This window comes from Haliotis rufescens, unplaced genomic scaffold (genome assembly GCF_023055435.1).
Source record: "Haliotis rufescens isolate VD_foot unplaced genomic scaffold, xgHalRufe1.0.p SCAF_8, whole genome shotgun sequence".
Lineage (NCBI taxonomy): Eukaryota > Metazoa > Mollusca > Gastropoda > Lepetellida > Haliotidae > Haliotis > Haliotis rufescens.
In genome coordinates this window covers 565,687-590,749 of record NW_025964372.1, presented here as the reverse complement: position 1 = coordinate 590,749, position 25,063 = coordinate 565,687, and the positions used below count along the sequence as shown (strand labels likewise).

At 41.9% G+C, this 25,063-nt stretch overlaps 2 protein-coding genes across 6 annotated transcripts; one reads left to right on the top strand and one right to left on the bottom strand.

Annotated features, from left to right (window-relative positions):
- The first annotated feature begins 159 nt into the window (after nucleotides 1-159).
- On the top strand, nucleotides 160-14,746 carry LOC124119081 (L-proline trans-4-hydroxylase-like). Of its 2 annotated transcripts, none has more exons than XM_046481484.2 (10): nucleotides 160-252; nucleotides 654-682; nucleotides 2,007-2,085; nucleotides 3,093-3,174; nucleotides 4,715-4,825; nucleotides 6,040-6,131; nucleotides 6,650-6,740; nucleotides 10,636-10,765; nucleotides 11,560-11,711; nucleotides 13,553-14,746. In XM_046481484.2, exons 2-10 carry the CDS (start codon nucleotides 670-672, stop codon nucleotides 13,652-13,654), a joined length of 852 nt encoding a protein of 283 aa, XP_046337440.2. In that variant the 5' UTR covers nucleotides 160-252; nucleotides 654-669; the 3' UTR covers nucleotides 13,655-14,746. The 2 variants fall into 2 exon arrangements, with proteins under 2 accessions (XP_046337440.2, XP_046337441.2); XM_046481485.2 differs by having other exon boundaries at nucleotides 208-320.
- Nucleotides 14,142-23,954, bottom strand: LOC124119080 (L-proline trans-4-hydroxylase-like). 4 transcript variants are annotated; one of them, XM_048389146.1, is made up of 10 exons: nucleotides 23,849-23,954; nucleotides 23,371-23,449; nucleotides 22,396-22,477; nucleotides 20,666-20,776; nucleotides 20,383-20,474; nucleotides 19,006-19,096; nucleotides 17,614-17,743; nucleotides 16,581-16,692; nucleotides 16,384-16,423; nucleotides 14,142-15,476 (listed from the first exon to the last, which is right to left on the bottom strand). In XM_048389146.1, the coding sequence occupies exons 1-10, from the start codon at nucleotides 23,859-23,861 to the stop codon at nucleotides 15,372-15,374; spliced, it is 855 nt and encodes a 284-aa protein (XP_048245103.1). In that variant the 5' UTR covers nucleotides 23,862-23,954; the 3' UTR covers nucleotides 14,142-15,371. The 4 variants fall into 4 exon arrangements, with proteins under 4 accessions (XP_048245103.1, XP_048245104.1, XP_048245102.1 ...); XM_048389147.1 differs by lacking the exon at nucleotides 16,384-16,423 and adding an exon at nucleotides 15,987-16,026; XM_048389145.1 differs by lacking the exon at nucleotides 16,384-16,423 and having other exon boundaries at nucleotides 16,541-16,692; nucleotides 23,849-23,953.
- Between the last annotated feature and the right edge of the window lie 1,109 nt (nucleotides 23,955-25,063).

Sequence of the window (25,063 nt, the reverse complement as noted above, 5' to 3'; positions counted from 1 at the left end):
CGTCGCTACCGAGGCTGCATATTCACCTCGTCGAGAGTCGATATTCTAGGTCAGTGTCAGTGACATGATTCGGGGTCGACCTTGACATGTGTTGTTTCATCACGTGGTACGAATTAACCAATGGAACTGCAAGATTCTCCATTGGGCTATGCAAACAGCCGGTGACAAGCTGACTCTATCTTTGTGATTAGATAAAGGGTGACTGACCTTGTGACAAGTGGACACAACTCCACACGCCTTTGTTGGAAAAGGGTAAGTTATTTGTTGGCATGGAAAACTGGTGTGAAATGTAACACAACATGGGACCCGTGAAGATCCAGGTTAGAATTAGCCTTCAGCAATCCATGCTTTGATCAAATTCGCTCACTAAATTGAGTGCGTAGATCGATGCTCATGGATCGTCTGATCCAGACTCGATTATTTACACATCGCCTTCATAGAGCAGAAATATTGCAGAGTGCGGCTTTAAGCAACAGACAAATAAGCGTTATAAGATGCTTTGTGTCACGTAACTGTTGGTCATAAGTGGTTAAACAATACCTCCATGAGAACGCTTGAGTATATATTACATGTATAGGCCTAAGCTATTTGTATCGGGATCAAAGTACTACACTCTAATATACATCAAGATAACCATACGGTGTCTGTTGCAGGTCGTTCTCATCAACCATGGCCTGCACAGGTAAGTTGTGATTTCCTTTCTCGTTCGTAATGACTTAGTTGATCGTATGTCCATGCACCCCTATGACACAGATCGTTGCTCCCAATATCAATCACTATGGGGGGCACGGGTGGCCAAATCGCTTCAGCCGCGCTTCGCTGTGCAGAGTTGCGTCCCTTGGGCACACCAGAAACCTATGATTGTGGGTTCGAATCCCGGTTCGCCCTGATTATGTTTCTAGGTTGGTTTCGTGGGTTTCACCGAAGTGGTAAAACGTCTGAGACCTGCATTACTTCGGGCTTTCCTCCCACATTAAGCTGACACGCCGTGATATAACTGGAATACTGTTAAAAGCGGCGTTAAACCTAACTCTCTCATACAATCACTATGCTTGATCTAGATTAAATTATTTACAGTCCGCTGTCATATTGATGGAAAAGAGCTGAGTGCGGCGTAAAACAACATGCAAACAAATGAATTAGTCAAATTTACAAATAAAAAAAAGAAGCTCGTCATTACACTGGTAAAAAAAATCCTTTCAATCACCATCCGTTAAAAGAGTAGTGTTCAGGTTTGCTTTTATGGTAGACGTATGGAGAATATTTTGTGACCACAATGCCCAATGCAATTCCCTGTTTTGAATTTGTGTTTGTTCAGGTGAACACGACTTGCCTTTGCATGTGTTTGTGACGGGTGCTAACGATAGGGAGGATGCACTCTTTTTTTTACGAGAATTCCTCGTGTCATTTCTGTGTGATCGTGATACGTAAGCAGACGCTCATGAGTGGGTGAGTGAGTGAGGTTTTATGCCGCTTTTAGCAATATTCCAGCAATATCACGGCGGGGGACACCAGAAATGGGCTTCACACATTGTACCCATGTCGGGAATCGAACCCCGGTCTTCGGCGTGACGAGCGAACGCTTTAACCGCTAGGCTACCCGACCGCCCTCATGATAAATACGAAATCGTACCATGCAATCTGTGCGTATAGTGTTACGCCGAGTTTAGCAATACTCCAGCAATCTCACGGAATGGCACACCAGAACGTGGCTTCACACATTGCACCCATGTGGGATTCGAACCCGGTCCTTCGGCGTGACGAGCGCAGGCTATAGCTACTAGGCTACTCCACCACCCAGTTTACGTTTGTTTGTTTTTTGTCACAGTGGGTTGATTATTTTTAACATCAATATACACATCATTTTTGTGTTGGGGATATTTATTTCATTGTATTTGTTATTTTTACCATTACTTATTAACGTAAAACAAAGTCATCTATTATAGACTCTCATTTCATTTCTGTGTAACTGCATGAACAATGTTGTGATCCCGTTATTATTTCAGACTTCCGGTACACATGCCCATTTGCAGCGACGGATGATATGAAACAAGGTTTTGACGAGGCCGGGTTCGTCATTATCCGGTAGGTCTTACACCTCCTTAGCATTACAATAGTATTAGTCATAGAAGATGCTTGTTTTTATAGTATTATTTCATTGTCTTTTGGGCTACTGGTGTCAATGCGACCTCAGTCGTGCCAAGATCTGTTGATAACGATCATCGGTCTGTGTTATGACGATAATGGGTCTGTGATCATAACGATGATTGGTATGTGTTGATAACGATCATTGGTATATGTTGATAACGATAATTGCTCTGTGTTGATAACGATAATTGCTCTGTGTTGATAACGATGATTGGTCTGTGTTGATAACGATCATTGGTCTGTGTTGATAACGATAATTGCTCTGTGTTGATAACGATAATTGCTCTGTGTTGATAACGATGATTGGTCTGTGTTGATAACGATCATCGGTCTGTGGTGATAACGATCATTGGTCTGTGATCATGACATCGATTGGTATGTGGTGATAACGATCATTGGTCTGTGCTGATAACAATCATTGGTCTGTGATCATAACGATCATTGGTCTGTGCTGATAACGATTATTGGTCTGTGATGATAACGATCATCGGTCTGTTTGATGACGATAATTGGTCTGTATGAGAAGGTTTTAGGTCTACTTTTGTTGGAACAGTTGTGACCAGCCAATCAAGTAATTATGAACAGCGATCCACGCCGGCTAGATACGCTGCCACACAATCAGTTTGGCCGCTCGAGCCAGTTAGTTTCCTCTTTCGGTCTCTTGTTTCTTTGGAAGTATTCTAAACCGGAATCCCCCGGTGTTGTCGCAAACAAATATCATCACGATACATGTAGAATAGTTTATGACATATGTGTTCCAATTACAGATGGGCGGTCGGTAGCCCAGTGGTTAAAGCGTTCGCTCATCACGCCGAAGACCTGGGTTCGATTCCCGACATGGGTGCATTCTGTGAAGCCCATTTCTGGTGTCCCCCGCCGTGATGTTGCTGTAATATTGCTAATCGCGGCATAAAACCCAACTCACTCACTCACTCACATTACAGAGGCCTGCTTGACAAGGACGAAGTCGGTAAACTGACAAAGGCAGCGGAGACGAACACAGCCTTCTCGCAGCACGCCTTCAATGTAGGTGATGGAATCATACGGTTTGCTTGTAATGTTTTATTCCGCTCTACATGACAGCGGTCTGTACATAGTCGAGCCTCGAGAAGAGATACCAGTGATTGATAACAACGACCCATGCCTTCGTAGTACGATGACACGCAATCAACGAAATAGCCCAGCCTGGCCACCAGCTCCATCACATCGCCTTGGGGATGCTGGAGACCAATTGTAAATCGGAATCTCCATGAGATCACCCAATACATCGTTATATGCTTTCTGACCGCCTCCGTGGACTAGTGGTAGAGCGTCCGCCCGGAGAGCGGAAGGTCCGGGGTTCGGTTCCCGGCCGCGACATACCAAAAGACGTTAAAAGATGGTACTTGTTGTTACCCTGTCTGGCGCTCGGCATTAAGGGGCTAAAACAAGGACTGGACGGCTCGGAGTCAGTATACTGTGTCTGAGTGGGATATTCATGTTAAACTGCTGCATGGTATCAGTCCGGACTAGTACAAGCAGCCACACAAACACACACACGTACATGCACGTCGCTATATAAGTGCAATAATCTTGGACGCGACGTTAAACCCCATTTCACCTCACCTTATATGCTTTCTCAACCCAACTTCTTGAGTGTAAAGAAATGTTGAACTAACTTGCAATGAAGTGAAGACATTTCATATAATGATAATATATTTTTTCTAAAACCCAACAACCATTAATCTTTCGGCTTTTGGTTCATTATCGAGCTTGAAACGAGGCCAAGAGGATCAGATCGTGAGAACATGGATGAACATCGTGCCCAGATGGCGTGCTTGTTTGGTCACGATTCCGTCACCGGTTTGTCAGCCATGATACAGCTGCAATATTGCTGACCGTGGCGTTCAATACCAATCAGTCCCGTACAGCCAGGATACCCCATGTCGATGCTTGATGTTTTTTTGTTTGTGTTTATTTGTGTTTTTGTTTTGTTTAATGCTGCACATTGTTCTAGATAAATGATGACATGAACATCGTTGCACGCAGCTAGGATACGACACATGCAATTAACCATTTTCTTTAACCTGACAACCCGATACATTCATCGCCTCTTACAACATACACGGTTGCTCGGATGGTTTACATCGTATGTTGAGAAAGGAGGTCCAAAGTGTACTATCGGTTTCATATAGTTGACCGCCCGGAGAGCGGAAGGTCCGGGGTTCGATCCGGGGTTCGGGGTCAAAAGACGTTAAAAAATGGTACTTGTTGTTACCCTGTCTGGCGCTCGGCATTAAGGGACTAAAACAAGGACTGGCCGGCTTGGAGTCAGTTTACTGTGTCTGAGTGGGGTATTCATGTTAAACTGCGGCATGGTATCTCAACGGCTGGCACTAAAAATCAGTCCGGACTAGTACAAGCAGCCACACACACTAACACACACGTGCATGCACGTCGCTATTTAAGTGCAATGATCTTGGACGCGACGTTAAGCCCCATTTCACCTCACCTCGTGTAGTTGACTTTCCTTACTTGAATTTGAATTGAGACCAATGAGTATGACAGCTGTACTCTCTCGTTCTAGTTGGACGACAGCGAGGGGCGGAAGAGCAGGATGGTGGCCTGGGATCACCCCGGGGATGACGTCACTGGTATACTGTCCAGGAGCGCTAGAATAGTCAGGACTTGTGAAAAGGTATGTGTAGTATTTAGAATATACTCAACAAAAGTCCCTGTGGCATCAATATTTTAGTTCATTTTCAAACAAGTAAAGTTTGGTTTTCAATATTGTAGTACCTGTATGGAATCATGTCACAAAAACGCAACTGCTACAGAAAAGCATGCTTTCCATGCAAAAATTGACTTGTATGCAAGCCCGATGCATTTCACTACCCAAGAATGGGTATAAAAAACATGTGCGTTAACGGGATTCCATATGCCTTGTTTAGCATCGTGCTGACAACAACCAATCAGAAAAACAACAACATTACGCAATTATTCAACATTACGAAATGCCACGTCTGTCCGAGCCATTGGTATGCTTGAAATAGGATCGAGTCAACGTGATGTTGCAAGATATTGTAACGTCCACAGACGAAGGCAACAGACGAATGTACTCAGAGACCATCCTCGGAGTGGCAGGCCACGCGTAACTAATAATCGACAAGACAACTGGATTCGAACAACACACCGACTCAGGAAGAATGGGCTGCCATTCAACAAGGTGTTATCTGCAGGCTCTCATGGGCAGGAGGTGCCAGGCAGTGAACCTGGCCAATGGTGGACACACAGTACTGGACCTTACGACTGCCGTGATTGAGATAATGACAACAATTTTGTAATCTTACAAATACACACACACTCACACGCACACGCACACACGCACACACACGTATCACATTTAAAGCCTTGATGATGTCACAGAATGAAGCTCCTAAAAATCACCTATGCGTTTCGTTTTGGTTGAAATATGTATTACCATATTACCGACTAATATGTTATTCACATATTCACAAACCCAGATTTTCTACAGTCCTGTTGCGATTATAACGCTGCGATATGTATTTTAGCATATGGGGTGTTCGATAACGTTGTGCAAACGACTATTGAAGAACAGAGCTCTTTGTTGAGACACACTGTCTGGGACATCCATCCGCAAGGGAATATGTATGTCTTCACCGTGGTTGTAATAATATAGGCACTTTACGTTATCTACCGTCTCATTTGTTAATTATTGGGTGTTGATTTGATATATCTGTATTGGACACCACAAGTGATGAAGATATGGAACACAGAACAGTAAAGGTACAATGCCCTCTAATTTGTAAGGGTCCAAATGTTTTGGCCAAGTGTACCCCAGCGTTTACCAACAAGGGCTTGCTTTAAACAATTTCTTCGAATTCTCTTCAGCTCTTAGGGGACGAAGTGTACCACTACCATGGGAAACTGATGATGAAGAACCCTCAATCTGGAGGAAAGTTTGTCTGGCACCAGGACTACGGGTAGGTACTGAAACATCCACCGTCTTTAACTAAACATGTATCTTTTCTGGATGGAACTATCGTTCTTGAAGAAATGTCCACAATTTACAACTTTTGAGGTACAAATTAGCATGCTCTTTATACGACTATGTCTTAGAGCTGCATGTCCCTCATGGAAATGCGCATGCGTATGTTCCGATCCAGCTTTCAACCATCCGGCGCATGGTTTGCTCATGCCATCTTCCATTAGTTTGTCTGGTGCAGACTGCATCATTTATAAGCTGCCGTGCTACAGCTGGACTATAGCTGAGTGCGTCGCTACATGACACAATCATGAGTAAGTGAGTATGATTTTACGCCGCTTTTGGCAATATTCCAGCAATATCACGGCGGGGGACACCAGAAATGGGATTCACACATTGTACCATGTGGGGAATCGAACCCGGGTCTTCGGCGTGACGAGCGAACGCTTTAACCACTAGGCTACCCGACCGCCCACAAACAATCATGATGTTAACTAACGTGTCATTTCCTATCAGATACTGGTATCAGAACGGCAACCTCTTCCCCGACATGATGAGTGTCTTCGTTGCCATTGATCAGTGTACAAAGGAAAATGGATGTCTTCAGGTACCGTTTCACATTTTTACAATATCATGAGTTTTCATGAACAACATACTGTAGAGAATGAACATGCATTGTAGGCACAGATACTAATTTAGCACACTGGCTAAACATACACAAAACTATGTTGCAAATATATCAAGGAAAGACGAGGTTGATGCCGACCAATCTGACTTTGCTCATACACTTTTGTTGTATTACTTTGATCCTTTCAGAGTTTAACCAACTTCACAACTTATGACATAAGGATTTCCCTCACTCTTATGCATTGTAAAATCGTTGTTCGAGACGTGATATTCGTTCATTGAAATAACTTTACAAACCGCAGCCCTATGAGTCGATAGAACATATACCCATTTTTCAACGCCTTTCAAATCCTACAATCGGACATAGTTTTGCAAATCCGTGGGCATTGCATCATTAAATGGAGCTTATATCAAGTAGTTCTTGATGGTCAGTCCGTTTGCATTGTAGATGTATGCACGAAACGACACATTCACAATCTTCAAGGTTTATTCCTTGCGAAACTTGTACACGAATTGTAACCTGAGATTGACCAACATAAACAAACAATAATGACTTGAAACGTTTTCGTCTTGTCAGTTAATGCAACCACAACTTACTTATGCATTTATATATGCAAAAACCACCATTGATAAATGTAGGTTATAAATATCCTTGCATTACAGTTGTATGAAGTACTATGTATAAGGTTTTTGTTCTCAATGTTGTTTTATATGCTGAGGGGCAGTCGGGTAGCCTAGTGGTTAAAGCGTTCGCTCGTAACGCCGAAGACCCGGGTTCGATTCCCGACATGGGTACAATGTGTGAAGCCCATTTCTGGTGTCCCCCGCCGTGATAATGCTGGAATATTGCTGAAAGCGGCGTAAAAACCATACTCACTCACTCACTCACTTGTATATGCTGGTGCAATGCTACATACATCAACAGCGAACGAACTCAGGCGACATCAAACATCGACGAGCGCATGTGTTTACGAGCAGTGTAGAGTTACCTACCCTGGTTAATTAAATTAGCAGCGCTTGCACACCGCTAAAGATATCTTTATACTGTAAACTACGGTTATAACGAACACGCCTATAACGAACTTACGGATATAACGAACTTAGTTTTTTGGTCCCGACTATTTGCCGTAGTTATGCTGTATATATGCTTATAACGAACTAGGGTTATAACGAACTAAAACTAATAGTCACTTTGAGTTCGTTATAACCGTACTTTACTGTACATACCGCCGACAACATTCAAGATCCGACATTAATATCTATTACATCATGACACTATGTTTTTCTGACTGGTTTCGTGTATTATACGATACAACTGCCATGTTATACAGGTACTGAAGGTTATCCCTCATTATACGATACAACTGCCATGTTATACAGGTACTGAAGGGTCCCCGCATTATACGATACAACTGCCATGTTATACAGGTACTGAAGGGTTCCCGCATTATACGATACAACTGCCATGTTATATAGGTACTGAAGGGTTCCCGCATTATACGATACAACTGTCATGTTATACAGGTACTGGGGGCGGTCGGGTAGCCTAGTGGTTAAAGCGTTCGCTCGTCACGCCGAAGACCCGGGTTCGATTCCCGACATGGGTTCAATGTGTGAAGCCCATTTCTGGTGTCCCCCGCCGTGATATTGCTGGAATATTGCTAAAAGCGGCGTAAAACCATACTCACTCACTCACTTATACAGGTACTGAAGGGTCCCCGCATTATACGATACAACTGCCATGTTATACAGGTACTGAAGGGTTCTCGCATTAAATGATACAATTGTCTATTATACAGGTACTGAAGGGCTCCCACATTATACGATACAACTGCCATGTTATACAGGTACTGAAGGGCTCCCGCATTATACGATACAACTGTCATGTTATACAGGTACTGAAGGGCTCCCACATTATACGATACAACTGTCATGTTATACAGGTACTGAAGGGCTCCCACATTATACGATACAACTGCCATGTTATACAGGTACTGAAGGGCTCCCACATTATACGATACAACTGTCATGTTATACAGGTACTAAAGGGCTCCCACATTATATGATACAGCTGCCATGTTATACAGGTACTGAAGGGCTCCCACATTATACGATACAACTGTCATGTTATACAGGTACTGAAGAGCTCCCACATTATACGATACAGCTGCCATGTTATACAGGTACTGAAGGGTTCCCGCATTATACGATACAACTGCCATGTTATACAGGTACTGAAGGGTTCCCGCATTAAACGATACAACTGCCATGTTATACAGGTACTGCAGGGCTCCCACATTATACGATACAACTGTCATGTTATACAGGTACTGAAGGGTTCCCGCATTATACGATACAACTGTCATGTTATACAGGTACTGAAGGGTTCCCGCATTATACGAAGGGTTCCCGCATTATACCATACAACTGTCATGTTATACAGGTACTGAAGGGCTCCCACATTATACGATACAACTGCCATGTTATACAGGTACTGAAGGGTTCCCGCATTATACGATACAACTGTCATGTTATACAGGTACTGAAGGGTTCCCGCATTATACGATACAACTGCCATGTTATACAGGTACTGAAGGGTCCCCACATTATACGATACAACTGCCATGTTATACAGGTACTGAAGGGTTCCCGCATTATACGATACAACTGCCATGTTATACAGGTACTGAAGGGTTCCCGCATTATACGATACAACTGCCATGTTATACAGGTACTGAAGGGTTCCCACATTATACGATACAACTGCCATGTTATACAGGTACTGAAGGGTTCCCGCATTATACGATACAACTGCCATGTTATACAGGTACTGAAGGGTTCCCGCATTATACCATACAACTGTCATGTTATACAGGTACTGAAGGGCTCCCACATTATACGATACAACTGCCATGTTATACAGGTACTGAAGGGTCTCAACATTCTACGATACAACTGCCGTGTTATACAGGTACTGAAGGGATCCCGCATTATACGATACAACTGTCTATTATACAGGTACTGAAGGGTCTCCACATTCTACGATACAACTGTCTATTATACAGGTACTGAAGGGTTCCCGCATTATACGATACAACTGTCTATTATACAGGTACTGAAGGGTTCCCGCATTATACGATACAACTGTCTATTATACAGGTACTGAAGGGTTCCCGCATTATACGATACAACTGTCATGTTATACAGGTACTGAAGGGTTCCCGCATTTTACGATACAACTGCCATGTTATACAGGTACTGAAGGGTCCCCACATTATACGATACAACTGCCATGTTATACAGGTACTGAAGGGTTCCCGCATTATACGATACAACTGCCATGTTATACAGGTACTGAAGGGTTCCCGCATTATACGATACAACTGTCATGTGATACAGGTACTGAAGGGTTCCCACATTATACCATACAACTGTCATGTTATACAGGTACTGAAGGGCTCCCACATTATACGATACAACTGCCATGTTATACAGGTACTGAAGGGTCTCCACATTCTACGATACAACTGCCGTGTTATACAGGTACTGAAGGGATCCCGCATTATACGATACAACTGTCTATTATACAGGTACTGAAGGGTCTCCACATTCTACGATACAACTGCCGTGTTATACAGGTACTGAAGGGATCCCGCATTATACGATACAACTGTCTATTATACAGGTACTGAAGGGTTCCCGCATTATACGATACAACTGTCTATTATACAGGTACTGAAGGGTTCCCGCATTATACGATACAACTGCCATGTTATACAGGTACTGAAGGGTTCCCGCATTATACGATACAACTGTCATGTTATACAGGTACTGAAGGGTTCCCGCATTATACGATACAACTGTCTATTATACAGGTACTGAAGGGCTCCCATAAGTGTGGGCGCATTGACCACTGTGCTGTTGGGGGCCAGACTGGGGCAGATGGAGAAAGAGTCAGCCAACTGAAGACGGTTTGCCCCCTTGTGTTTGTGGAGCTGGAGCCTGGTATGTTAGCTCTCATCACCACTGATTGTCAGGTATTCATTTGGCCGAGGGGGCCCAGTCGTGTAAGTCGCAGTTCGCTGTACAGTTGCGTCCCTTGGGCATGCCAGAAACCTATGATTGTGGGTTCGAATCCCCGTTAGCCCCGATTATGTTTCTAGGTTTGTCAGCACCATACCCGTGCTCGTGGGTTTCACCGAAGTGGTAAACGTCTGAGATCTGCTTCAATTTGGGCTTTCGTCCCACATTACGCTGTGATATAACCGGAATACAGTTCAAAGAGGCGTTAACCCAACTCACTCACTCGCTTGGCCGAGGCACTTTTCAAACTTGACAAAATCAATTTTAGTCTCCAAACTACCTTATTTTCACACTTATTATAATGGTATTGTATACCTTATGAATTACCATAATAATGACACTGAATATTTCGACAGCGGAATTCAGCTGTATTAGTTTTAAAAAGTAGAATATGCAACAATGATGCTGTAAATATCAACAGATATATTACTGTCATAAGGTTTGCATGAATACAATGACCGTTACAAATAGATAAAACTGATAATAATTTTGGATAATTTTGGATTTTGGAAATACTGAAGAGGACATTCTCGCAATCTCGCACTATCGCACTTTTGGCATATTTAGCTCGTTTCCAAAGGTCGAGATAGCGAGGTTGTCCTTACAGTATTCCATACTTCTATAAGAATTCCCCTCACGGCTGATTGTCTCCCTTTGTGAGCGAGGGAGATGATGTTTGTTTAATGCATACATACATGATACTTTGATATGCCAAGGGGACGCCCTATTCTTCCACGCCAACCTGCTGCACACGAGCAATGCCAACACGAGTGACAGAAGACGTTGGGCGTTTATAATCGCCATCAACACAAAACACAATGACCCCGTCAAGAAGCATCACCATCCACAGTATACTAAACTGAACGTTGTAAGTATAATGTTGAACGATAACCTTCACGCTACGGAATGAGATGAGCTGCCGGGCCAACGAAAGTATACACTATGTTCAATGTTGGCTAGAAATAAATCAAACAAGGAATGCTGATTTGAGAGAGTATTATAGTTGTGTTGTTGGACTTAGGTCGTCTATATCAGCCTTGTAACATTTTGATAACGTTTTTAATTGTTTGGTCAAATCCAATTTTCAAGATTATACTCTTTTTTTGTCCAACAGCTGAGTTTAGTAAATCCCGAGGCTTGGCGAGGATCATTCAACAGTAATATATGAAGGACAGAATACTTCTTAAACCGAAATGCATAATATCGTTACTATGGTTTTAGTGTAAAAGAACATTTGGAAACATAACGGTTTTGTAGATGATACAAAGATGCATCAGCTTAGTCAACCTTTTAGCTAACGCCGTCATATATACCCGAAAAAACTTTCTGATAGAACGTCCCCGTTGCTAGGCATCCGTTTCGCAAACGGTCAAAACAATGGAACAATATGCGTAAGTCGGTGTGACGATAAGATTCCTGATTATCTGTGGGAGTTACTGACGTTAATTTCCCGATAACTTTCCCAAAATTGAAAATATCTATATTTTGTTTGTGTTGCGTAAATATACATCGATATGTTTCGGATAAAACTCAAGGGTAGTTTGTACAATATTGCGAGAACAGATGTTCGCTCCTTGGTCATATCGTATTTTTGTACCAGTTGGAGCCAAACCTGTACATCCATTCTACTATCCAAATTATACTATCCATAACTTTGATATGCTATTGGTTTGTTACAGTAAGGACAGTGACATCAGCTTGGCTTAATGTGAACGTTGTTTTCAATACTTTTGAAAATGAGTGTCACGTCTCCCGGTCAATAAGCTCTTTTGTTGTTTAACGCCGCACTCAGCTATATCCCAGCAGTATGTCGGCGGTCTGTAAATAATCGAGTCTGAACCAGACAATCAAGTGATTGATACTATGAGCAACATCCCCACCGTCGGGGTATGAAAGCAAGAATTCTAACGCAATCAAAAGTACAGTAGCTGACACCATGAGCATCGATCTACGCAATTTGATTACGACGAAATGCATCAACCAAGTCAGCGTGTCTGACCACCCGATCCCGTTAGTCGCCTCATACGACAAGCCTGGGTTGGGTAGACTAATTCTAACTGGGATCATCACGGGTCCCGGTCTACAAGACCAGCTAAAGGTCATCGTTATGAATTCATTTAATGTACTCCGTCTACAAAAGAAAGGACAGTCTGCTCGTGAACAGATGTCATGGTATTTCGATGACGTCAACTACCCATGTATGTTCTGTTGTTAAGTTTTTAGTGTTACTTAATATGTTTTTTTCATATTTCAAATTTTTCAATTGACCAGTGAGGATTCCGGGTAACACTATCGGAACCCAGCAACCTCCGTTAGCCGCAAGAGGCGACTAAATTAATAGGGTGGTCAGGCTCTGTGACTCGGTTTATTGCATGTCATTGTGTCCCATTTGCGTGGATCGATGCTCATGATGTCAATCACTGTGTGTCTGGTCAGAATCAATTATTTACAGACCGCTGTGATATAGCTGACATATTGCAGAGCGCGGCCTCAAGCAAAGAAAACTTGATCCGCCTTCCGTGTGGAGTTGTTCTATAATTGTACTCCTTCAGGCATCCTGATCAGAATGGCACCAATGGTAAGAAGGTTCTTGCTGGTTTGGTTTCATCGAACCCGATGACAAATAACATTGATCATGTTTCCAGTTATGTTTTTGTCCTGGTTAGGACTCGTTTACTTACGGCCATCATGTTCTTATACCTTTCTGAGGTTGACGATTCTGCCCTGAAGGCTTGCGAAAACTACTACGACATGGCTGGGAAAGATTTCATGAATGCTGCAACTTCAAAAACGATCAAAGCCGAACCTTAAGATCACCAATACAGGCAACCTCTGTTATCTGGTATGTGTTCGGGACAATCCAAAAGACTTAAAGCTGGAGCAGGGACTTGATATCGCTGCTGCCAGTAATTAAGCTCGAATTTTGGAAAAGTAGACAGAACTATTATTGATAATAATTTGGTTAAACTGTAATAGCGACGTTTTAGCAGTCATCCTTGTACCGTGGTCAAGCAAGTCTTGCTTTTCTGACTACTTTGTTATCATCCAATTTGTAAGAAATGCCTCTCAAACAATTGAATTTTGAGAAATAACAAATAACAATGCATTATTACTAATTCAAGGCATTGTAATCTCTCTATAATTGCACACTGAGATTATAAGCGATTTTAGTCAAATGGTTAAAATAAGCAAACCCGATATGTTTGTAAGAATAGTTGTTATATTTGATAGGCAAATATAGATCATAAATGTGTTTTCCATGCTTTTCACTCTTTCCCCAATAAAGTAGAATATTGAGTTGTTTTTAGTGATTATTTTATTGCATATAATATAAATAAGCATCTCCGATGTCTACCACATTTGTGAAACCCACAAGCATAGATATGGTGCTGACAAACCTAGAAACATTATCAATCTGGGATGTTCATCCACGTTCATAGGAGTCACCCATCCTTTGTGAACAACGCCTTATGTTATTGTGACAACTTTATTGTGAATATGTATTATGATGAATGAGAGAGCTGGGTCTGACGCTTCTTGAACCCTACAGCTACCAGTCTTCTACCACAGTGTCTGGAGGACGCAATCAGTCATCAACTCATCAATACGGATATGGTGCAAAGAAATAAAGGATCCAAATATTGGATTCGAACCCACTTCATAGATAAAAATTCATAATGAAATGAAACCAGTACCCGCGTGCACGTCACCCACTCTGCCATGACGACATTCTTGAAATATAATTCAATGGTACCGATTCGCTTGCACGTCAACAACTACAACTATTACGACTTGACTATAACTACACACGTACAACAGGCGGAACGACTGTCAATAAAACATTTGCAACATGTGTATCTTGAATAAACTCAGAAGTTGGAGCGGAGATCTGTGCAACAACAATTCAGTTTCACGAAAACATGAACATCAGAATACACACAAAAAACGTTCTGAATACAGCTATTGCTCGTCGGGGCGGTCGGGTAGCCTAGTGGTTAAAGCGTTCGCTCGTCACGCCGAAGACCCGGGTTCGAATCCCAACATAGGTACAATGTGTAGAGCCCATTTCTGGTGTCCCCCGCCGTGATATTGCTGGAATATTGCTAAAAGCGGCGTAAAAACAATACTCACTCACTCACTCACTCACTATTGCTCGTCACAGGATCTTTGAAATAATATAAATGTGTTCTCAGGTAAACAATTGTCTTGACATGACGTGTGTTTGTGACGGTGTCACCGGTTGGGCATGGTACGTCATCACTATTTGGTTGTGAGTTATAAACACATGCTTATGATATAGTCAGGTCGTACAATGAACACTGCTTGTAGCAATATTTCTCATGAAAATGAATTTTGTTGTCACTTTATTGTACCCTTTGTAGCCATGTTACCCGAATCAGAATACGTTAAACAGACCTTTACTGTGGGAGTGCAGTCCTCCACCTATTCAATGGAAATATAACGTGTCAAGAACTCAACTTTATAACGTATTGTCAGACACGAATAGCCACAGGTCACCCAAGCCAGACTAAGTCCTTACAACTCGGACAGTTTTATCGTTCCGGAGATCAACAAAGGACTTTCCCGAGACGTCGGTGTAGTTGTTGCAGTCCCTGATGGCGGTGTTAGGTACCTGTCAAAAACAACAACGAATGTGATGATAACGTCACAATAGCTTTGATGTCATTTATAAGCATATTTTGGTATTCAAAACTGTTTCTACTAAAATTTGTATTCCTTCACTTTATTTATTCATGAAGTACGCATAACGTGATTATATAAACATTTGAGATTAATATTATAAACATACTCACGTATTAATCTATATGGACATGAAAGTAAATTATGGTATCTAGGTAAAAATGAATATATTGTTCAGTTTAGTATACTGTGGGTACTCGTTTTCATACTTTGTTCAGTCCAGTATACAGCGGGTATTCGTGTTCAGACCTTGTTAAGTTTAGTATACTGTGGGTACCCGTGTCATACCTTGTTCAGTCAGTGTACTGCGGGTACTCGTGTTCATACCTTGTTCAGATAGTGTACTGTGGGTACTCGTGTTCATACCTTGTTCAGATAGTGTACTGTGGGTACTCGTGTCATACCTTGTTCAGTTAGTATACTGTGGGTACCCGTGTCATACCTTGTTCAGCTTAGTGTACTGTGGGTACTCGTGTTCATACCTTGTTCAGTTTAGTGTACTGTGGGTACTCGTGTTCATACCTTGTTCAGATAGTGTACTGTGGGTACTCGTGTTCATACCTTGTTCAGATAGTGTACTGTGGGTACTCGTGTTCATACCTTGTTCAGATAGTGTACTGTGGGTACTCGTGTTCATACCTTGTTCAGATAGTGTACTGTGGGTACTCGTGTTCATACCTTGTTCAGATAGTGTGCTGTGGGTACTCGTGTTCATACCTTGTTCAGTTAGTGTGCTGTGGGTACTCGTGTTCATACCTTGTTCAGTTAGTGTACTGTGGGTACACGTGTCGTACCTTGTTCAGTTTAGTGTACTGTGGATACTCTTGTCATACATGTACCTTGTTCAGTTTAGTGTACTGCGGGTACTCATGTTCATACCTTGTTCAGTTAGTGTACTGTGGGTACACGTGTCGTACCTTGTTCAGTTTAGTGTACTGTGGGTACTCTTGTCATACCTTGTTTAGCTTAGTGTACTGCGGGTACTCGTGTTCATACCTTGTTCAGTTTAGTGTACTGCGGGTACTCATGTTCATACACCGGGTTGTTGGTGGCCTTGTTGAAGGCACAGATGAGGACCCAGCGTCGCATGGTGCTGTTGTTGATGCCGCTGCTGTGTAGAAGGTTACAGTGGAAGAAGAGGGCGTCACCTGCAAAGAACGCGTTTGTAGAGCAGAATGGTACTTTTCATCGATAACTCGAAGATACAATCAGCGTTTACTACTTGTACGGTGAAGTGCTCTCAGCGAGGTACGGCTTCTGTCACTGTTGGCATGTACCTTGGGGATTCTACCCATCCATATCTAAAAAATATACATGTTCCCATATATATATATATGTGTGTGTGTGTGTGTATGTGTGTGTGTGTGTGTTGTATGTGTGTATGTGTGTGTGTGCGTATGTATGTGTGTGTATGTGTATGAGTGTGTATGTTAGTGATGTATGTGTTTATGTGTGTGTGTGTTGTATGTGTGTGTATGTGTGAATCTGGTGTGTATGTGTATAAGTGTGTATGTTAGTGTTGTATGTGTTTGTGTGTGTATATGTGTGTGTATGTGTGTATGTATGTGTGAGTATGTGTGTGTATGTATGTGTTTGTGTGTGTATGTGAGTATGTGTGTGAGTGTGTGTGTGTGTGTGTGTGTGTGTGTGTTGTCTTACGCTGCACACATACATATTACAGCTACATGTACATGTGCATATGTATATAACGGGGGCCTGTGCTAATTCGAGTCTGGACAAGACAATACAATGATTGATATTATGAGCAACGATCAATCAAGTATTTGAGCCTCATCCCCCGATCCATTAAGCAGCCTCTTGCATCAGCATAGGCTGCAGGGGATCACGTCCAACCCAGAATCCCCACGGGGGGAATGGAAGATTAAGAACATGTATTCATGAAAAGAAATGTATATTCTATTCAGTAAAGATCTCAGTCATATACTTTCTCATTGTAGATATATTGAGAGCCTAGCGTGTTATCTGCACGTTGTCTACATGTCGGCAGCTAAGTAAAGCAAACGTTTTTCACCACTTATCAAGAGCTGATTACATGTATATCTGATCACCTGGCTCCATCTCAACATATCTGTGTGGACACCTCTTCTTGATCTCCATCACTCGCTTCATATCAGCCCCTGTCTGGCCCCCCACCATCAGATGGTCGACACGTCCACATCGGTGGGACCCCTCCAGGATCTGACATTGATAGAAACAAAACAATTATAATGGAATATGGAGTACATGACACTCTTCCATAGATTGCAACTTCTTTTATTCTTTGTACGACGTTTCAGCGAGCTACTGTGTGCTTCATCAGGTTAAAGTTGTTAAAAGGTTAAAAGAGTAATGTATTCATGTCCTCCCAACTTCTAAATAACTATCAAGACTTCATAACGGAATACACTGTATCCAGGAAGATCGCCTTTAAACAGTTACGGGATTTTCTTTCAGATCACGTATAAATACTCAGTTAATCACTTAACGTAATTACCAAAACAAATTAAGCGATAAAAACACTTCAATAATCAGAGTGTGTGTGTGTGTGTGTGTGTGTGTGTGTGTGTGTGTGTGTGTGTGTGTGTGTGTGTGTGTGTGTGTGTGTGTGTGTGTGTGTGTGTGTGTGTGTTTGTTGTTTGACGCCGCACTCAGCAATATTCCAGCTATATGACGGCGGTCTGTAAAATAATCGAGTCTTGACCAGACTAACCAGTGATTGACATCATAAGCATCGATCCACGCAATTGGGATCGATGACATGTATCAACCAAGTCAGCCAGCCTGGCAACCCGATCCCGTTAGTCGCCATTTACGACAAGCATAGTCGCCTTTTACGGCAAGTATGGGTTGCTGAAGGCCAATTCTACCCCGGAATCTTCACGGGTCTCAATAATCAGAAACAAACTTCCAATACAATCAAAGTTCATTGTATGATTCCGACTATATAATGTGGATGTGTTCATGAATCACTATCAAATAGTGATGAGAACATCAGAAGACAATGGCCAGAGTGTTCATGTTACAACAGGTTATTATTGACATACGATGGAGATCTACGAGCGCTTCAAACACTGCGTATTTCGCCCAAGGCGAAACTGATTTTCACCGAAGCCCGTTTGTTTACTGTGGGAAAAGACGTGATACACCAGCTGGAGCTGACCTACGAGGTACGTGAGTCACGAGCAGGGTATACTGTTTTTTTTCGAGCTGATTGTGCTATTCCGCCTTAGGTCGAAGCTCGAGGAATGCACACGAGCGTTTTCAGCTCATACAATCACGTCCACTCCGCTTGTATCGAATTAATCATTTCCTGTTCAAAAGTTACATGACTTTGTTTTAAATATGTGTGTGTCATTTAAATCACGACCTTCACTGTATCGGTCTTGGGTTACCAGACTACAGGACTCGACACAACGAGGATTCGTTTTCCTCTTACCTCGAGACAACCGTTTTCCTCTTACCTCGAGACAACCGTTTTCCTGCACACACCGATCAACGGGGATGAACACACTCAGCATGTCGGGGAACAGACAGCAGTTCTTATACCAGTAACTGTTGACGGAAAATGACGGAAAATGGTTAAAAATTCGAATTCTTTCTCGTTTCTCTGATTATTTTCGTTATTTCAAATATTTCCTAAAAATTACAAGTTTGTTCTCGTCACATCGAACATCTTCGCGTTATTTGAAGTTTATCTCAAAAACTAGTAATTTCGAAAAAGTCGAAAAAGTTCTCAGTATTTCGATTATTTTCTCGTTATTTGAAGTTTATTTAAAAAAAGAAATTTTGAATTTTTAACATAAATTTCAATTATCATCGATCAAGGGGGTTGAACATATTCAGAATGTGGGGGAACAGACAGCAGTTCCTATACCAGTAACAGTTGACAGAAAATGACAGATAATGGATAAGGGTTTGGTCGAGGGGCGGTCCTGCAGATCGTAAAATCGTAATCTCAAGGGAGTGAGGTGGGAGGTGCCCTGAGCAATAGGCTTCGCCCATTTTACCCATGTCGGGGAATCAAACACAGGCCTTGAGCGGGCCAAGCGAACGCGTGATATAGATTATATATTTATTGTGACTGGTGAATCAGATTGCTGGAGTGTTTGAAGAGTAACTACATAAGTTCTTCTGGGTTTTACAATAGTGATTGAGTGAGTGAGTATGAGCTTTCAGCAAGGTTTTAGCAATATATGGAAGTGGGGAGAATCGAACCTAGACCATCGGCATGGCGAGCGAACGCTTTTAACCTCTGCTGTTCAGGTAAAGTTAACACCTACGAAAGTCTAATGGTGCCATGTTGGAAGCAAAACTTCAACTTTTATCGACATTTCTGGTTACTTTAAGTCTTTTTCTGGTAAGTTCGAATATGTTCTCCTTATTTCAAGTTTATCTAAATCATTTTACTGGAAATTTCGAAATTCTTTTCTCGTTACTTCGAATATTTTCTTGTTATTTTAAGTGTATTTAAAAAAAATTAAATTTCGCATATTTTGTCTCGTTGTGTCCTATAATTTCCCGTTATTTCGACTATTTTCTCGTTGCTTCGAGTTTTTTCTCGTTACTGAAATTTCGAATTTTTTAAATGAACTTAAATTAAGAGAAAATTATTGAAATTGCAAAAACAAAAATTTGAAGTAATGAGAAAAACTGGAAAATTCGAAAAAAATTGGAAATAACAAATTTTTATTCAATTACTTTTCTTTCTTTTTTTGTTACTTCCATTATATTAATGGAAGTAACAAAAAAAGAAAGAAAAGTAATTGAATAAAATTAATCTTCGATTTAATCAAAAGTAAGTGTGCAACAAAGTGGCACAATTAGGCTTTCGTAATCACCCATAGTCTTGATGCCAGAGGTGTTTTCCTCCAGTGAGGGGTTCCTTCATCATCAGTTTGCAACTATACATGTAGCCTTCACCGCCAAGCAACTGCAGAAACAGAACAGACGTGCATTGTAGGATTAGCATCACACTGTGGCAATGTATCGTGTGTGTGTGTGTGTGTGATTGTGTGTGTATGTTTGTATGTGTGCGGGGATTGATTAGAGCAGCTATCTCCGCCACCGCAATTCATAGTATTGAAGGAACATAATTATAGATGAAAGAAAGAAATGCCTGACCTTTTCACTAAATCCAGCCACCTTTTCGCTGCGAACCACCATCCCCGTGACGTCACTTCCGGGATACCGCCATATGGCCAGTTTACTTTCCCTCTCTCCTCCATCTGAAATCTGTGAAATATTTGATTTAAAAAGTCAACCAATGTCACCTTTTAACGGTAATGTTTTCGAACCGGCCCTGTTTTTGACACATCGACTCCATGCATCTAGTCTTTTACTTTAATTACTTTTCGGTGCTAACGCCACACTCACCAATATTTCACCAACTGACGAGCAAAAGAAAGAATACACTTGAAAATTAGATCTGAGCAAGCAATTATTAACGTTATTCAAACGTTACGTGGCTGAAACAGTCGCCCAAACACTACAAACTTACGATCCAATACAAAACTATGATGGCTGTATCAAATACATTACAATTTAAGCAGAATTTCCTGTTTATTTCATTTCATAGCCACCATCAAGCCACCATCAAGCCACCATCAAGCATGGTTGTATACTTTCTTTGGCCAGGCAGTTTTTTAAATGAAAGATCACGGTGGATTTTTATGTTCTTGGACATCATCACAGTTATATCGTGGACACGAGTGCCCAGTCGTTTAAAGCGCTGTACAGTATTGTCACTTTGGCTCAAAACCTCTGCGTTGGTATGTCAACTGCTACAACCATAATAATGCGATTTCACCTACTAGTTTCTGAATACGCTGAATCAACATGAGATCCAGTACAATACCTCTCTGAATGAACATCTGAGGACACCGCCATAAAAAGTCATGCCAGGTGAACATTCTAATCAGCCAATCAGCGTCATGTGTTCTAAATTCAAATACGTCAGACCATACGAAACCATCAGACCATCATATTTTATTCCCGCATTCCGATAACGAGCAAAAACGACATTTCCTAATCGTCCATAACGAAGTTGCGCTCTTATTGTTGTTGATATTTAATAACTGACGAAGAAATCTGGAGACATGTCCATTCCTCTTCTGTACTGGATTCCAAAGCTTCATACAAATCCGTGCAAAGAAATATATTTCTGGGTCCAGCAAATGTTGCACCAAATCCCTGTTTCAACGATCAGCCAAGATACATAATACAATCAAGGAAGGACTTTCTTTTTATTCAAAGAAACTATTTGAGACAAGTGAAATTAATACCATTGTGGATTCTCAAAAACTCAAAGGATTTGGTTTCTATTTACAATCTCAGAAAAGAACCAGGATCAACTCTGTCAAAAACACATGCTCATGAGATTTCTGAATATGAATATGGAAATGGCTTTGTTATTATTTGATATACCCTGTCGATTCTGGGCTCAACCCAAACGGATACCATGTGTCTTGCATTGGTTTTCTTTTGCTGAGATTCCCGACATAGGTACAATGTGTGAAGCCCATTTCTGGTGTCCCCCGCCGTGATATTGCTGGAATATTGCTAAAAGCGGCGCAAAACATACTCACTCACTCTTTTGCTGAACTCGAAATTTGAGAATCGTTGTGGAGACATGACGCCAAAATGAAAGCTGACATCTGATTGGCTCAAGAACCCACAAATCCTTCTTTTGATTGGGCGCTCAAAGGTCGCTCAGGGCCTACCTACCTTGACCTTTTATTTAGGTGTCCTCAGATCTAACGCAGGGGGGTATGATAGCGGAGTAAAATGATTAATTTGAATGACATTGTTGTATTGTCAATGCATTGCAACCATTTACAGAAGAAAGTACATACCCCTTGTGCATTCTTAGTAATTGCATCCGATTCTTCCAATGTCTTCTTCACTTGGGATACCTCTTCTGCATCTAACAAGCCCCTGCAAAATCCACAGTTAATATACTCTTAAAAAGGAAGCGATCTTCGGAAATAACTTAAACTTCCAAAAGTGTAGATGTTAGTTTGTAGTTATATGGTAATATTTAACGAACTGGGAACACATTACAACCGGTATTGAAGTATGACCGTAGATGTTATGACCGCCTACAAAGAAAGGAAGTTGACGTTTAAGGATCAGTCGTGCATAATACCGTCACGATTTGTCAAACATTCATTCACTTGACGGGGGCGGTCGGGTAGCCTAGTGGTTAAAGTGGTTAAGTGTTGGCCTATTAACTATTAAGTTACCATGGCAACATTCAACATATGGAGATAACAAATACTATTATAACCAATTAACGACGCCTTTTAATTAATTAACAGTATAGGTATAACATGTCCTTTTTATGAGAACAAGGTACGTATGGATACATGTGTAAATTCGAAAACACAGAGGCGTATCACTTCCCATGATTTCATCGTTGTTGGTGAGCCAGCAGCGACTTTTGACAAGAAGCCATTATCAGCGTGTGACCAGATAAAAGTTGAGTTGAGTTGGGAAGGTTATCCCTCCCCTCTGACCTGAATGAATACACGATAGTTCTTATTACAGCCTCATCCCCATCGGTATGGCCCAGTTATTGGCGCTGACAAACCTAGAAACATGATCGGGGCGAACCGGTTTTGGAACCCACAAGCATAGGTTTCTGGCATGCCCACGGGACGCAACTCTGCACAGCGGATTGCGGCGCCTTAGACGACTGGGCCACTCGTGCCCATCCATGCAAGTGTTATGACACTTCACTGAAGATTTGTGTGATACCTTTACGTAGAACTAAATGGGTAAACATAATAAATAACATGTTTACCTGGTGAGTCAGTAATTATACTTACCTGATGAGGATGTATCCTCGTTCATCATATAACCTTTTGACATCTTCCGTGATATCAAACGATTGATCGAATTGAAACTCTTCATAATGGAACAGAAAAAAATAATATTTATTTCACCGAATGACATAAAGACGTTATTTAGAAATAACGTGGTTTCACTCATGACAGTCATGTGTCACCAACGTGAATAGAGTTATAAACAACCCTGTAACAAAGTATTCACACATTCGCCCTGTCCGGGAGATATATCCCATCCGCTATCACCTACCTGTCTCATAGCTCGAGATAGCAGTTACATATATTTATAGCTCGGACATTGTGACCTTACGCGTTGTCGTTCACTTGGCGTCTAGTACAACCTGTTACTTCCTTGAATTCTGAATTACTGCAGTTTGATCACACTCTTTTAAATGTCACTATGTTCAGGTTGATATCAGAGTGTTAGTTAGCCTTGTACTTCGGTGGCATGTCCACGTACCTGCTGAAATCATAGTCGACCAGCAAGCTTCCACGGTCCACGTTCAGGCGAATGTGTATCTGCTTTATTGAGTACAGGGTTGGCCCAGTTCACCCGATTGGCAAATATTTATAGCGTTTGCCCGTTCTACAAAGACATATGTGCTGGAAAGTAAATACCGTCGTATGCGGTTGGTTTGCCTGTATTCAGGTCGTTATGTTTGAGTGGGTCGCCTGATGAAACTGGTCTTTGGTTGTATGTTTCACACACACACACCCCCCCCCCCCCCCCCCCCCCCCCCTCCCACCCGACACACACACCCCTGTGTGTAGAATTCAGTCAAGCCCGACAAGTCGTCATTTGGGAATTGTGTTGGGTGAGGTGTGGAGAAATAGGGCTTAACGTTGCGTTTAAGGTTTGTGCGACATTGAGACGTGTAGGCACTTGAATGCCACCTGTGCAATGCCGTTTGGCCTTAAACACCGAAAACAAACTATCTGTATGCACTCGTGTGTCTATTCATGTGTGTGTGTGTTTGTGTGTAAGTGTGCATGTGTGTGTACTTGTCAGCATTCTTGTTATACCGGTTGTATATGACAAGCCTACTAAGATATCATGCAGCAGCTGGGCACCTCACTCAGACACAGTATAAAGCTAGACAACTCACTCATACACAGTATACAACTGGACACCCCACTCATACACAGTATACAGTTGGACATCCCACTCAGACACAATATACAGCTGGACATCCCACTCAGACACAGTATACAGCCGGACACCTCACTCAGACATAGTATACAGCTGGATACCCACTCAGACACAGTATACAGCTGGACAACACACATAGACACAGTATACAGCCGGACACCCCACTTAGACACAGTATACAGCTGGACAACACACATAGACACAGTATACAGCTGGACAACACACATAGACACAGTATACAGCTGGACACCCCACTCATACACAGTATACAGCTGGACAACACACATAGACACAGTATACAGCTGGACACCACACTTAGACACAGTATACAGCTGGACACCCCACTCATACACAGTATACAGCTGGACAACACACATAGACACAGTATACAGCTGGACAACACACATAGACACAGTATACAGCTGGACACCCCACTCATACACAGTATACAGCTGGACAACACACATAGACACAGTATACAGCTGGACACCACACTTAGACACAGTATACAGCTGGACACCCCAC